A 14,917-nucleotide genomic window follows, 5' to 3' on the forward strand; every position below is an offset into this window, starting at 1 on the left:
AAAAAAAAAGGATAAAGAGGACATCTCAAAAAAAAAAAAAAAAGAATGTGAGTGTGATAGAATAAAATGGTATTGTGTGATTAATTTTTATAGTCTTAATTCTTAAATAAGTAAACACAAGAATGAATGGATAAGAAATGGAACACTTTCCCTATTCTTCATTTTCTTCACGACTGACTTAATTAATATCACACATATTATAAATTTGAGTAAAAAAAACAAAATTATATAATTGGAAAGAAAAATTATCCAAAATTTTCTTCATCATCCATTTCAAAAGAAGTCCAATATAGATACTAAATATATAACATTTTAGAGCTATATAAGGAAGGGAATGCCTCTAATTTGTTTGAAAGTTGAATGCATTAGGTTGACCATTTTGGACCCAAAAATCTCTCTATTTCGATTTTCTCTCCCTTCATTATTATTATTATTATATCTCTTAGGTAGTCCTCACCCGTCATCCGCTTCATCTAATTTTTTTTTTATTATTTTTTTCCCATATTGTCCCTGTCTCTCTTTCTTTTCCCTTTCTATTCAGAAATTTTCTAGGAAAATCAAAATACTCCGAGAAAAATAACCTCATGAGGGCTCCCAAGAGACCGATCCACGCAGTTTCCACATGGGTGAGGCGGCAGCCCCCCAAAGTGAAGGCCTTTTTGGCTGTGATTTCGGGTATGACTGCTCTGGTTTTGCTCCGATTTATCGTTCACGATCACGATAACCTCTTTGTTGCTGCGGAGGCTGTGCACTCCATTGGGATTTCTGTGCTTATCTATAAGCTTATGAAGGAGAAGACTTGTGCTGGTATAACTTTTTTGACCATTCTTTTGCATGCTTTTGTTTACTCGAATAGGTTTCCGCTTGGTGAAAATCGTTCGTCAGGATTTAGGGGAAGTAAACTTTTGGTCTTTAACGATTATGATTTTAATTCGGTGACTATCCCTAAAAAATCTTTTTTTTTCTTGGGTGAATTGGGATTCATTCGATTATATCGAGATGAAATTTTAGATTTGCTTTCTTTATCAGTAATTTATTTTCACTATTTTTATCAATAGTTTAAAATTTTAATTTTTATTATTTCAGAAATCATTAGAACAAAGAACCCTTTTCTTGTTAGATTTTTTAGGTACTTTTGTTTTCTCTGTCCTCTCTATACTATTAGATTTGGATATTGTTGATAAAAGGCACTCCAACTTTGATAATTAGGATGATTTATCACACATATCATAGTATTATTTGCTGTACTGCATTTGATGAAAGTATTCAACTTAAATTCACTAAGTATCAGAGGTGTTAGAGTCTCGCTGTGTGATGTTATAGGACTTTGCCCCATATTATATTTACTACCAAGAAAGCGAGAGAGAGGGAGTATTCTTCAAGTGAATTCCCACTCTTTGTTCGTTAAGTACTAAAACTTTTTATCTTGTTACATGGATGTTTGTAGCTATCTGGTATTAATACCTTCTTTTCCGTATACTTCTCTTGGATACTTGAATTTCAGAGTTCAAGGAGTATTGTGCTTAATAAATAATGATGCTAAGAAAAGTGACCCCATTGTAACTTTTGAATTGAAGATTTATTGTCTGAGTTTGGTAATTATTTGGCTTTCAGCATAATAGAGCTTAATGAAATAACTTTACGTTAGATATCTGTTTCCTATTTGTTTTTATCATTGTATTGGGCCATGAGATTCTTTTTTTTGTCTTGTTTTGTGGATTGTACATATTTGATCATTTGGATTGGTTGAGTATGATATTTATCATCAAGTTCAATTTTGGTTTTATGCCTCTTTATATAAGTAATGGCTTTAGATCTCTTATTTGAAACTGCAAAATGACACGTCTACCAGTAATTGACTTTGTAAGAGTTATATGTTGCTGCAAATATTTGTTTCCTACACCTTACATAGTGCACAGTTGAAAGATCTTCTTTGGATCATGTGCAGGGCTATCATTGAAGTCCCAAGAACTAACAGCAATCTTTTTAGCTGTTAGATTGTACTGTAGTTTTGTGATGGAATATGATATACACACACTACTTGATCTAGCAACCCTGGGAACGACCCTGTGGGTTATTTTCATGATCCGTTTTAAATTGAAATCTAGTTACATGGAGGATAAAGACAACTTTGCAATTTATTATGTGGTGAGTATTTTCATCTCTTGTTTAAAAGATCCACCTTGGTTACTGCAGCACTGGGATTTCGCTTAGTCTTTTGGAACAACGTGAGGTTGTTTGATGTAATATGCTTATTTGCTGTTTGGATGCAGGTGGTGCCCTGTGCTGTATTAGCTTTGCTCATTCACCCATCAACCTCTCATCATTTGTTGAACAGGATTTTCTGGGCTTTCTGTGTGTATCTTGAAGCTGTTTCAGTGTTGCCACAGTTGCGGGTCATGCAGAACACAAAGGCATGATTTTACTGAAAGAAAAAGAAAATGTTTGATCTGAATTGTCAAATGGAAAGAAATAATTTTATATTCTTTTTTTTTTTTTTGCTTTTTTCCAGATCGTTGAACCATTCACGGCTCATTATGTATTTGCACTGGGTATTGCGAGGTTTCTCAGCTGTGCCCATTGGGTTCTCCAGGTTCGATTTCTCGTGTTTATTGTGTGCATTCTACTTTTATGTTAGGTTGTTTCTTGTTAGTATAGTATACAAGTGACCATACTGTTGCACGTTCTGAATATTATCTTTTATATTTGGTGTCTAGGACACTCATTGAATGATCTAGATAAGTTGATTTCGCATCTAAGGTGATAAATAATGATTACAAATTCAGGATTAGATGGTCCCTAGCAACAGCTATAATTACATATAAATTTCCTGAAAGGTTAAAAAGATAAAACTTCATGATAAAGTAGCTCTACTGCCATACTGCTTATTTATGTTGGGAGTGACATTTTTGGTGATGAATGAGTTGCAATAATTGAAGCATCTTTACACAACCAGCTTGATGTTGATGCTAATAATGAAATTAATTGCTATTTAAATTTCTGAAGTTTCCTGCTTATCACAACTAATGGTATAATAATATTGAAGATATCTCTATACATCATAATCCACTTTTTGGGTTTGTTTTAAGATTGGATTCTGTAACAGCATTCTTTCCATAATATGAAACAGGTTTTAGATACCCGAGGCCAGTTGCTCGTAGCTCTAGGATACGGACTGTGGCCCTCTATGGTTCTTATCTCAGAAATTGTTCAAACTTTCATCTTGGCCGATTTCTGTTATTACTATGTGAAGAGGTTAGTTACTGCATCTATCAGAATTTGGTCTAAACATTCATCTTTGGCCAACCTTCATGTGTTTTCTGGAAGATGTATCGTTTCAACTCATTACTGTTGTCTGTTCTTGCAGCGTTTTTGGAGGACAGCTTGTTCTGCGACTGCCCTCAGGAGTGGTGTAAACCGAGGTTTCGCTGCAGCTGTAGCCAGTGAGCAACAGTGCCGCCCCATAATTAACTTAGCTAGGCACAATGTTGCTTCTCCATGTTTAGTGCCCCATTTTGCACTCAACACAGGCCTAATTCTCTTTCATGTATCTTGGTCGAAATTGAAGTGGGGGATTTAAATTTGATATTTATATATATCGAACATGATTTACACAGTTAATTTAACACTTGCGTTGGTGTCATTATTCCGCACCATGTTTATTTTGGACATTTTGTAGTCTCCACTTTATAAGATATTGCTCAAACCACTAATTAGATTATAACAATATAGTTGGTGACCGTACCAAAAAGAAAAAAAAAACAAAAAAACAAGTCAACTCAAGAGGATGCATATCAACACAGGTATTATTGTTCAATTAAATTAGGGAATCAAATTCTGTACCTACCATCACCATGGTAGCCAGTACCCCACTAGACTTGCAACCAGCTTTCAGTTTTGCATGCCAGGAACCCACTCTAAGCTAATATAATAATAAGATAAATGAATATTATTATACTATTTAAATTATTATATATAATTAATATGTATTATGTAGTGGTTAGGACACATGATAAATGCACCTATAATATATATATATTTTTTTAATATTACGTTAGGAGATTTGAACTTGAATTTTTCTTTTTGGGTGTGAAATTACTATGTTTATGATTACAAATGTACTTATAATATTAGTTGACAATAATACAACGTTTTGTAATTACTAATTAGTTAGTCATGCTATTTATTGAATTAAAATGTATAGAAACTAATATTACAATAATATATCACCACTTGCCACTTAGCATTTCTCAACTTATAAAGTGTTGGAATTTTTTACATAGTGAATTTTTGACAAAATATGGTCGTACTAGTGTGTGTGTGACATGGAGAGAGTTCAACATGAGTGAGGACTAGAGATAAAAATTTGACCCGCGGGAATGGGTACCCGTGGATATCCACTCCGAATGGGGCGGGGAATACCCGCTTTGGTGGGTTATGGAGCGAGGTGGAGGACAATTTTACCTAGACGAAGCAAGTTTGGGTTAGAGTCAAGGGTAATACTACCCACCCTATATTTGATCCCAATATAATTTTCATATAATTTTTTAAATATTTATTCCTATAATTATATTAAAATTATTGACTACAAAGTTAATTATTTATCTTTCTTATTACTATTATAATAAATATTTTAAATTTTAATATCTTTTTAAATTTATTACTACTTACAAACTTAGTATGAATATATATAATTGATTATGTTTCTGATTTATTTGTCTTTACAATTTTTATAATATAAATTATAAATTAAATAGAATATTTATTTCAAATTCAAAAATTCTTTAACTTTATTTTGAATTACTTTATATTATTTTATTATTATCATTTTTTAATTTATGGGTACTCAATGGGTCCCCAAACTCATTAGGGATTAAGTGGGGTGGGGGCGGGGATAGGCACATAAATGGGGAGCGGGGACGGAGTTAGGAGTGCATTCCCCGCTCATTACTCACTCAATCTCCATCCCTAGTGAGAACACACACTTGATTTTATTATTTTATTTATTTGAGAAATGTATTTAATTAGAACTAAATACTTATTTTTTTAATCCATTAATTTCCATATAATGTGATTGAACTGATATGAGAATTACATCTTTTTCATACCGAAAAAATAAATACAATTCTCAAAAACTAAAAATAAAAGCCTCCATGTGTATTATATATTGAGAGTGTATTTGATGATTCTGTACATATTATTTGAGATCTGATACAGTATATGAGTGAGCTTTGCATGGCAGGAACCAACACTCTAAAGCTAAAATAAGAATAAGATAAAAGCTAAGGTGGTGTTTAGTTGAAGGTAATGAAATAGAAAATAAATAATTTTTATTTTATTTCTTTGTTTGGTTGCATATTAAATATTGAATGTCATTCCAATGAAATAATTTTTCTATCATTTTGGTGGAATGACTATTCTATTTTGAAATAGAAGGCAAAACTATTCAAATGCATGATGAGAAAAAATTTCATAATTTTTTTATTAATTTTGTATGCATTTTAAATTTTATTACATTCTATTCTTATTCATATTCTTATTCCTATATTTTCATTTCTCAAAAATAAATACTACCTAAATGGTTTAAATGAGTATAGGAGCTCCACCAAAAGAAAGAAAATGTGTTATCTCTAAATTGGTGTACTTTTCTTGTCCTACCAATTATTTTGGTACATATCATTTATACTTATTTAACATGTAATAAATTTATTAAGACACGGGACAAGAGTTTTTTTTTTTTGCACCAAAAGGGGTTAATAAAATGAATGTAAATTCGGGTGGAGTGATTTTAAAATGAACATTATTATGGACACAAACAACTAGTTAAATATAGTGTATTTACATTTTGTTGCCGTTGTTATCTTAACCTATTTTGGTTACCTCAATAAAAAAAAATATAGTGTATCTACATTTTCATCGTTATCATAACTATTTAAATTATTATATAATTAATATGTAGTGGTTAGGACATGTGTTTTTTTTAGAGGTGTGGACATATGTTAAATGCACCTATAACATTAGTTCGCACTGATGCAATATTTTATAATTAATTAGTGATTTTTATGTTATTTATCAAATTAAAATAATAAAATTTAATATTAAAAGTAATATATTATCATCTTTCACTTAGCATTTCTCAATTTATTAACTCTTGAAACTTTTTATAAAGTAAATGAATTTTTTGGCAAAATATAAAAGTGTACTAATGTATGTGTGATGTGGAGAAAGTCCTACATGAATAAGGACACACAATTAATTTTATTATTTTATTTATTTGAGAAATATATTAATTAAAATAGAATAATAATATTTTTTCAATCCATTTATATCTATATAATGCAGTCGTATACTCTATCTGCAATATTATATTTTGAGAGTATATTTAATGTTTCTTAACGTATTAGTTGGAATGTGATATAGTATACGATTGTGTTGTTTTATCTTGGGACAACCGATAATTTTTCAATTGCTTGCACATTCATGAACAGTGTTGCGAACGTCTTAAAGAGAGCGACCTAATCTGCGACTCAACCGAAAAATTTCATTTAGTAATATTGTTACTCTTTTATTTTTAGTAGCAGCGTTTACAACAATTTGAAGATGTTATTACTGCCATGACTACTGTCGATGATTTTTTTGGTTCTATTGCTGAAATGAACAAGTATTTTTCGTTTTGAAGGTTTGCATTTTAAGCATTGAAGACAGAAGATATTATTTTTTTCCACTATGAAAAAGGTTGCGTTTGTATTGACTATTTTAAAATCAGTTGTGTCTGAGACTCCACCTCCTGCAGAGAAAAAGGATGAACTCGAGAAACATGAATCGCAGGTTAAGGAAAGGGACTCCTGAGTAGAGAATAATTTTCTTTTAAGAATTTTATTTTGAATGGTCTGTCTGATGATTTGTATGATAATTATAATTTTAAAACACTTCCAGTTGCCTCCAAGATAAAACAGGCCACTTGCATACTGTATTAGATCCCCATTGAACTGTAGAGAACCGTTGAATACACCCTCAAAATATGATATCACAGATGGAGTTCTTTGTTTTTTTATTTTTGAGGAAATTGTGTTTGTGTTTTAGGTATGAAAATGATGTAATTCTCCTATCAGTTCAATCCCATTCTTGGGCAGTGTCACGAATGTCTAAAAGAGAGTGACCTAGTCTGCGACTCAACCTAGAAATTTCATTCGGTAATATCATTGCACTTTTATTTTCAGTAGCAGTACTTACAACAGTTTTAAGACATTATTATTGCCATGACTACTACTGATGATGTTAACTCGAAAACTTTCCATGGTGACATAGACATCAATGTTTGACACATGGCAAGAAGGATGACACAGAGTTGAGTAGACCTGAATCATAGCAGTTGACCTGGGAGGGGACCCTAGCCCTGCGCCCATATTGACTTCGAGAGCTCCGGGATTGAAGTTTGGACTTTAATAACTTGAATCCAACTCATTATCTTTGATTATTCTGTACCATTAAGACATGAAGCAACCCAATCCAAGCCCCAGGAGCTAAAACTACACAAACCTGCAACCCAAAAACTAACCTGGGCACCTAGAGTTTCACCCAATGCCCAAGTTGACATTCCAACTAGGGTTTCAGTTTCTGGGACTGTCTTAGTGCAAATGGGTTAAAATTTGCATAAGGACATCAACTACACATACCATAAACATATTTGAGGCATTAGAATCAAATTCAAAGTAAGTTAATTTTTGAGCACTCGGTGCTCGAGCACCTAACGCCCAAGTTGATAATTTTTCAATCTGGGTGCCTTCCAAGTATCAAATTAATGATTCGACTTTTGCATCTTCATCTTCTTATCAAAAAGGAGGAAATAAGTACTTTCAGGGAAGAAACAACACTTCCTGGGTGCCAAAAGTAAGGCCCAATGCCCAGGTTGACATTTTGTCAACATGAGCATCTTCTTTGCTTTTAGAAAAGATTAAGATTCGACTATTTCTAGGGACCAAACACTACATTTGAAGGGCCATAACTAGGACCCAACGCCTACACCTGGTACTAGGCCCAGCGCCCAAGTTGACACCTGAAATTGGGCCAAACGCCCAGGTTGACACCTGGCAATGTCCCAACGCCCAAGTTAACATATCGTCAACCCGGACTATTTCTAATCAAGTTCACGAAGAAGTGTTTTAGGCATTTTTTTTCTTCATCAGAAATAATAAAGATTCAAGCAAACTCAGGGTGAAAACTACAAGCATGAGCTCCTGGAAACAAGGCCTAGCACCCAGGTTGACAATTAACCTGGGGCGTTGCTTTTAATTGCTCAAATGTCGAATTTGATTCAACCAATGGATCCAGATTGGTCAAAAATAGGGTAGGAGACCTCGTCCTCAAGTTCAAGAACCTTGGAAGTATCAAAACAAGATCTCAGGAATGAGTGCCCAGTGGCCAGGTTGACAAATGGTCTAGTGCGCTAGGTGTTGGTTTTTATGGTCTATACTAGAGTTATAAAAGCAAAAGCAAAATTTTGATAAAACAATTTTTATCTAATATGAACTATAAGTCTAAGGATCTTAACATAATGTATATAGATTAAATCTAAACTACTGAAAGAAAATTAATTACCGCTTGATACCTATCAGTGTATCCTTTATTGTTTTTGTATAACAATCAAACATCCAATCCAAGAACTTGATTGAAGAATCCAAACCTTGATCTTCCAAGTTAGCCTCAACACTCAAGAATAGAGTGGGCTATTAGATCTTATAGGATGAACATATTTGGGTATTACAGTATGTATTCAATTCATGAGACACTGTAATGAGATTAAGGTTTTTGATCTCACACATACTTTGAGTAGTGTGGGCATGTGAGAAGAGAGAGAGATAGAATAGGGTTGAGAAAAAACCAATTCTATTTTCTCTTTAATTTTTCTATTTATTGGCTTGTTAAACTATTTAATCGTTGTTATTTATGATACTATATATCCTTATATATAGTTGTTTACCGAGACTTTCAAAAACTAATAAACCCGAGCTTAAGAAAGAAATAAAATAGCAAATAATAGACAAATAATTTTTACGTGGTTCGGGCATTAATAATCCCTGATCCATGAGTCAGTTGTATTGGCCCTTTGGACAAGTATTAGGATAATATAAGTGTTTACAATATAAACCCAATGACCTCGATAACGAGTTGGAGCTTTTTCTCCCATCTTTTCGAGGTTGATGACGTGCACCTCGTTCTTTCTTTGCTTGAAGGCATAACACTTCATTTTGACAGTCATAGTTCTTTACGACAAAAAGAGTACTTCAGCGGCCATCATTCGAATGTCAGCTTCTGACTTGTCAAGACTATAAGTCTCACTGAAAGGTGTCTGAAAATGATTGGTGATCGTAACAGGAGCATGCCCTCCTATAGCGAGATAGGCACCTCGCTATTAGTTATTTAAGTTCACCCAACTGTTATATGTAGTTTGTATATTATACGCTAAGTGTTTTCATAGTCATTATACCTTGCTTTCGTCTTCCCAGGTGTAATAGAGTTGATGTCTCGCCTTGCGCATCCAATGTCGTATGGTTCCTGGTTAACACATGAGGCAACAGTTTGTATATCTTTATCTCGTGTAAGACTTTATAGTCAGCAAGTTACCAATATACTCTGTCACTTCCGCATCTAATGAGTTACTCCATTAAATGTGATTACCGTTACACGCATCGATCTATCTTCCCCTTAACTGGACATGTGTCCTCCATTGAAATGGTAGCCGAATTTTGGGTATAACAATTAACAACTTAAAGAACACAAATAACACTCTTGAGATCGAACGTAATTATGTCAGGATTAAGATCTTTTGATCTAAGATCAATCAGTGATATTGACTTAGAAAGATACAATGGTAAGATTATAATATCTTTACCAAGATCAATATCGATCCCAGCCCAATGTATACTCCATATATCTGATACTAGCATAATTTGCCAATGTTCTGGAAAGAACAGAACACTTATCTAAGGTGTAAGTAAGCTTTATCGCTGACTATCACATCAGTGTAAATCTAGTGCACTAATGAATCATGGGACATTATCTTTTGAAGCATATAATCACAATTACCTTCCACTGTGTTGACATCACTGTAATTGTAAATAACTATATGTTCTGGACTTAACAGAAATTGTATACATTAAACCATAAACATGAAAACTACATGTAAACATAAATGACTTTTAATCTTCTATTGATAACAAATCAGGTTATATTGAAATAGATTTTATTTAGGGCATAAAATCTCAACATATCAATAGTTATTTTTTTTTTAAGATAGTAACGATTACAAGTGAGATACAGTGATGATAACTTTAAATATAGTGACAGGTGAGATACATAGATGACAACAATTTTAAATTTGATGAGTTTCCTATAGATTTATCAATTGTTATATTTTTTTTCCCCTAATTCTATTTTATATATAAATTTAATTACACAAAAATAAAATTTATCCAATTACTAAAATTCTATAATCTAATTTAATTTATGGAAAATATATATATTTAAAAACTGACTTTATAGACATATATGTATATTAAGTTGATTAATAATTATTATTTATTGAGTTCAAAATAATTAAAAAAATGAAGACTCTAAAATATTAATTTATTTTTCTTTTATTATTAAGAATTAAAAGGAGGTAAGTTCCGAGCCAAACTCTTTTATAACATGCATGTGGAAGCTAAGGAAGAGAAACATAGTAGAGCTGTCTGGAATAAGCTCATTGTTCCAAAACACAGGTTTATTCTTTGGCAGGCTAGCAATGCTCAACTCCTTACCCGAGATCAATTGAGCAAGTTTCTGAGTTTACTCTCGAACCTTTGCTCGGTTTGTGAGAGTGACATAGAAACACACTCCCATCTCTTCTTTGACCGTGTGTTAGCCAGGAAAACTTTTGCTAAAATAAGAAGATGGTTGGGATTTGTGGATTGGCCGATTGATGCTGAGCACATTCAGCAATGGTGTATCCGGGGCCCCCTTGATTTCAAGAACCGAGTGATAAACACTGTTTTTGCAACAGCGATTTACTTGTTGTGGAAAAATAGAAATGGTTGTATATTTGATTTAGTTTGTACTTCTCCTTTTAAAGTGAGCATGGAGATTAAGAAGATTTCTCAATCTAGAATCTTAAGTATGACTTGTACCACCTTTAAAAAGCAGGATAAATACATTATTAATGTAATTAGGGGCTAATAGCTTTATCTTTTGGTTGCTGCCTTGCTTGCAGTCCTGTAGGCTCGTTGAACCTTTGTTGTGTTTTGCCTTGCTAGTTTTGAATAAAGCTCCATTTTGTTCAAAAATAAATAAATAAATAAATAAATAAAAATTTTAATAGCTACTCACATTATATAAAAATGTCAAATTTTAAATTTAATATAATTTTATAATTTAATTATCAGTAAATAAAATATAATTATAGTTCATACATAAGAAGAATTAATTTAATCTATTTATACATAAAAAAAAATGGTATAAAATAAAAAAGTAACACCTACTAAAAAAAATATCTCTATGTCTATATTTTGTGGTGACTCTACTTAACCATTTTCTTAAATTTTTATAATATAAAAAGAAATGAATGACTCACGAAGAGCAAAGTAAACAAAATGGCTAACATTAATGTTTAAAAAGTGAGTCTGTTAGGTGGATAAATGAAGGAAAAGGTGGCAATCATCTTTTGGAGAGACAGGGATAGGAAACCAAAATTGGGGACACATGATTTTTTTTCCCGAATTATAGCAAAACCGGAACTGAATTTTCTTTCGGGCATGAAACAAATCAAACCTCTTGTCCTGACAAAAAATAAAAACAAATCAAACCTATTGAAATTGCAAATAGAAAGGAAAAAAAAAAAAAAAGGAGAATTTTATTTCCAACTGACTAAGTCTCAAACAAAAGAAACAAAATGTCCAATACACTTCATTTGTCTTACAATTTATTTTTCTTTTTTCATGGAAATTGTACGTATAGAATCATTGTGTAATAATAATAATAGTAATAATAGGATCATATTTATGGTTGGAAAGAAGTAAGATTCCTAGCTAGAATACCCTCAAAAGTAATGCCTGGTCCAAAAGCCAGAACCAAACCCCATTCATTCTGCTCTTCCTGGGCAAGGCCAAGGCCATGGCCATGGCCAGAGCCACCCTGCTGCTTCTTCTTCATCATCATCATCATCTTTGAGCTCTCTTCAATCATATACTCCAAAACATACACAATAGTATTACTACTGGCATTCCCATAATCCATCAAAGCCCTTCTACTTGCAACCAATTTCTCCGGCACCAAATCAAGCCGTTTCTCTATCCTATTCAGTATAGCCGGTCCTCCAGGATGAACAGCCCAAAACATCTTATTATAGTACTCTTTATCAAATCCAACCACTTCCATTAATTTCTCACAAAACCCTTCAACATTATCTTCGATCACTTGGGGAAGCTCCCTATCGAGCTTGAAGCTGATCCCCTCTTCTGTCAATCTCCCATCAATGGCTTTGTCAGTTCCAGGTAAGAATTCCTGTGCAGCCGCATGAAGCTCGAACAGAGGCTTCTCTATACCCAAGTCAGGGTCCGACCCGATAATCATGGCTCCAGCACCATCTCCGAACAGAGCAACGCCAACCAAATCGTACGGCCTATCTGGGCTGGGAGGTTTGTAGCCAATAATTGTGGTTTCCGAAGTGGCGAGAAGAACACGGCTACCTGGGTTGTTCTCGGCAATGTCTTTAGCGACCCGGAGACCGGCAACGCCTCCGGAGCAGCCGGCAAAGTTGAGCATGAGTCTCTGGGTGTGTCGGTTGAGGCCGAGTCCGGCGGCTAAGTAGAGGTCGCCACCGGGGAGTCTGACTTCGCTGGATGAGACGTAGACCAAGTGGGTTATGTGGGAAATTGGTCGACCCCATTGGTTGATGCAGGATTGGGAAGCTTCTATGGCCATCTCTGTTACGGCGTCGTTGCAAATGTCGAGCCTTTGTTTGACGGTGGGTTTTCCTTCGAGAGCAAGCTCTGGGTATTTTCTTAGGATCTCCTCCGACATTACTACGTACCTGGTTTTCACTGTCGTTGTTTTGCCTGTAAAACCCATCAACAAAACAACTCATCATATTCATTCAATTTCAAGGTACACATCTTCGTACACACTTAACACAGTACACAGCCTTTAGAAAAATCACCGCTCAGCTACTCATTTCTTTTATTCTGTTTTTCTCAAGTGTAAAAGTTATAGACAAAATTCTTTTATATGAAGTATGAACATGTTGATCCTAATTATTTATTATATGACTTCATGCAAGTTTTCATGACATTTTAAAAAATCAGGGTATCATGTAAGAAAAATCAGAAGTTTTCTCTTTTTGGAAGTTGCACCTATTATCCTATCATTATACAAAATGTCATAATAATTCTAATTAAACCTAAACAACAAAATGAATTTCTTTTTTCAAATATTTTAAAGCTCCTATATAATTTTTTTTTTCTTTTTATCAAAAAAATACAATCTCTCAAATTTATATTTAATATATACCAAATTTGTACTACATAACACCAAACTTAAAAATAAAAAAGTGATAATGAAAATAATTACTTAAATATATATATATATTTTAATAAATTCTTAATAAAACTCATACTAAATATAGTTTAAGGAATAATTATATAAGACACCATTTTTTTTGTAAAAGATTTATATTTTTACGTTCAAAGAATGTTTTTTTATGTTTTTACGGTATTCCAAAAATTAACATGAAAACAACATAAAATTAACAAGAAAACTACATAAAAGTAACATGAAAATAACATCAAAATAATAACAAAAAATAACATACAGATAACAAAAAATCAACAACAAATTAACAAGATTACAACACAAAAAGACCGTATTTTCCGTAAATAAAATAAAAAAAATCGTAAAATGTTTAAAATTCCGTGAAACCGTATTTTTGTAAATTTTTTGTTGTTTTTATGTTTTTGTGAAATAATCCCTTATAATAATTCATAAAAAATATAGTTTATAATGATTCATGAAAAAATATAATTTATAATAAAAAATTATAAGAAAATCATATTCATTGACTCAGCACCAATACTAATGCAATGTGAATTGAAAGCATAAAGGTTTAAGGTAGTGTATTGTTGATTGAAAAAAAAAAATCAGCACTGCATATGTGATGTGAATTGATAGGTAGATATGTTGAATTTTAGTGTGTTTGGGGTTATAAGTGTTTTTAAAACCGAAGATGAACAAGGGAAGCGAAGGACTTACAAAGTCGAGTGAGTTTTCTTTTGAGGTCAAGATCATCACAATTGGTATCTCTGAAATACCCATCCACCAAATATTCTTGCATCACAAGTTGGTGAGGGAAGGCCTTGCCTAGTGCCAAAATGGTGGCTTTGCCTGGGTTGGCCTTCTTTGACAAAATGACTTCCCCATTATCTTCGCTGCCCATTATTAGCTTTTTAGTGAAAGATCGGCTTAATTGGAAAATGTGTTTGTTTCCTTGCCTTGAAACAATGAAAGATTGGGTTGTTCTTATATATATATAGTTTTGGTTCAATGCTTCTTTCTGGGCATATCAATCAAGTTCAAGAAGATGAGTTATATTGTATTAAAGAGATAATATGAAGTGGGCAGTACTTAAAACAAAAAACAAAATTTTCAGTTGAGAAACAAGCTTTTCATGAAGGTATGTAATGTTTAAGGTGCAGTGCTGGTAGAGATTTGTTGTGGGGTTTGGGTGAGATTATCTGTCTGCATTGATAGCATGAACCTATACCATTTTTATTCACTAGTCAAATATATTTTGGCTAGCAATATCTGAATAATATTGTATTTTATAGCTAAATATGTAAATCAATTTCTAGTGTTGTATACAATATTATGTGTCATTAAAGATAATAGT

General features: G+C 32.8%; 2 protein-coding genes across 3 annotated transcripts; one reads left to right on the forward strand and one right to left on the reverse strand.

Annotated features, from left to right (window-relative positions):
* Nucleotides 1–295: 295 nt before the first annotated feature.
* Nucleotides 296–3,671, forward strand: LOC115704352 (uncharacterized). Of its 2 annotated transcripts, XM_030631562.2 has the most exons (6): nt 296–807; nt 1,949–2,148; nt 2,274–2,414; nt 2,513–2,593; nt 3,131–3,255; nt 3,368–3,671. In XM_030631562.2, exons 1-6 carry the CDS (start codon nt 585–587, stop codon nt 3,414–3,416), a joined length of 819 nt encoding a protein of 272 aa, XP_030487422.1. In that variant the 5' UTR covers nt 296–584; the 3' UTR covers nt 3,417–3,671. The 2 variants fall into 2 exon arrangements, with proteins under 2 accessions (XP_030487422.1, XP_060962482.1); XM_061106499.1 differs by having other exon boundaries at nt 356–807; nt 3,131–3,671.
* Nucleotides 3,672–11,867: 8,196 nt separating this feature from the next.
* LOC115704317 (type III polyketide synthase B) lies at nt 11,868–14,887 on the reverse strand. Its single transcript, XM_030631533.2, has 2 exons — nt 14,281–14,887; nt 11,868–13,091 (listed from the first exon to the last, which is right to left on the reverse strand). The coding sequence occupies exons 1-2, from the start codon at nt 14,462–14,464 to the stop codon at nt 12,034–12,036; spliced, it is 1,242 nt and encodes a 413-aa protein (XP_030487393.2). The 5' UTR covers nt 14,465–14,887; the 3' UTR covers nt 11,868–12,033.
* Between the last annotated feature and the right edge of the window lie 30 nt (nt 14,888–14,917).

Source organism: Cannabis sativa, chromosome X (genome assembly GCF_029168945.1).
Source record: "Cannabis sativa cultivar Pink pepper isolate KNU-18-1 chromosome X, ASM2916894v1, whole genome shotgun sequence".
Taxonomy (NCBI): Eukaryota; Viridiplantae; Streptophyta; class Magnoliopsida; order Rosales; family Cannabaceae; genus Cannabis; species Cannabis sativa.

Excerpts from the sequence above, each read along its gene's own strand:
- LOC115704317 (XM_030631533.2), bottom strand. The coding sequence starts at position 14,464 with ATGGGCAGCGAAGATAATGGGGAAGTCATTTTGTCAAAGAAGGCCAAC. Across the intron at positions 13,092-14,280 it reads AAGAAAACTCACTCGACTTT|GCAAAACAACGACAGTGAAA; the intron begins GTAAGTCCTTCG and ends TGGGTTTTACAG.
- LOC115704352 (XM_061106499.1), top strand. The coding sequence starts at position 585 with ATGAGGGCTCCCAAGAGACCGATCCACGCAGTTTCCACATGGGTGAGG. Across the intron at positions 808-1,948 it reads GAAGGAGAAGACTTGTGCTG|GGCTATCATTGAAGTCCCAA; the intron begins GTATAACTTTTT and ends GATCATGTGCAG. Across the intron at positions 2,415-2,512 it reads GGGTCATGCAGAACACAAAG|ATCGTTGAACCATTCACGGC; the intron begins GCATGATTTTAC and ends GCTTTTTTCCAG.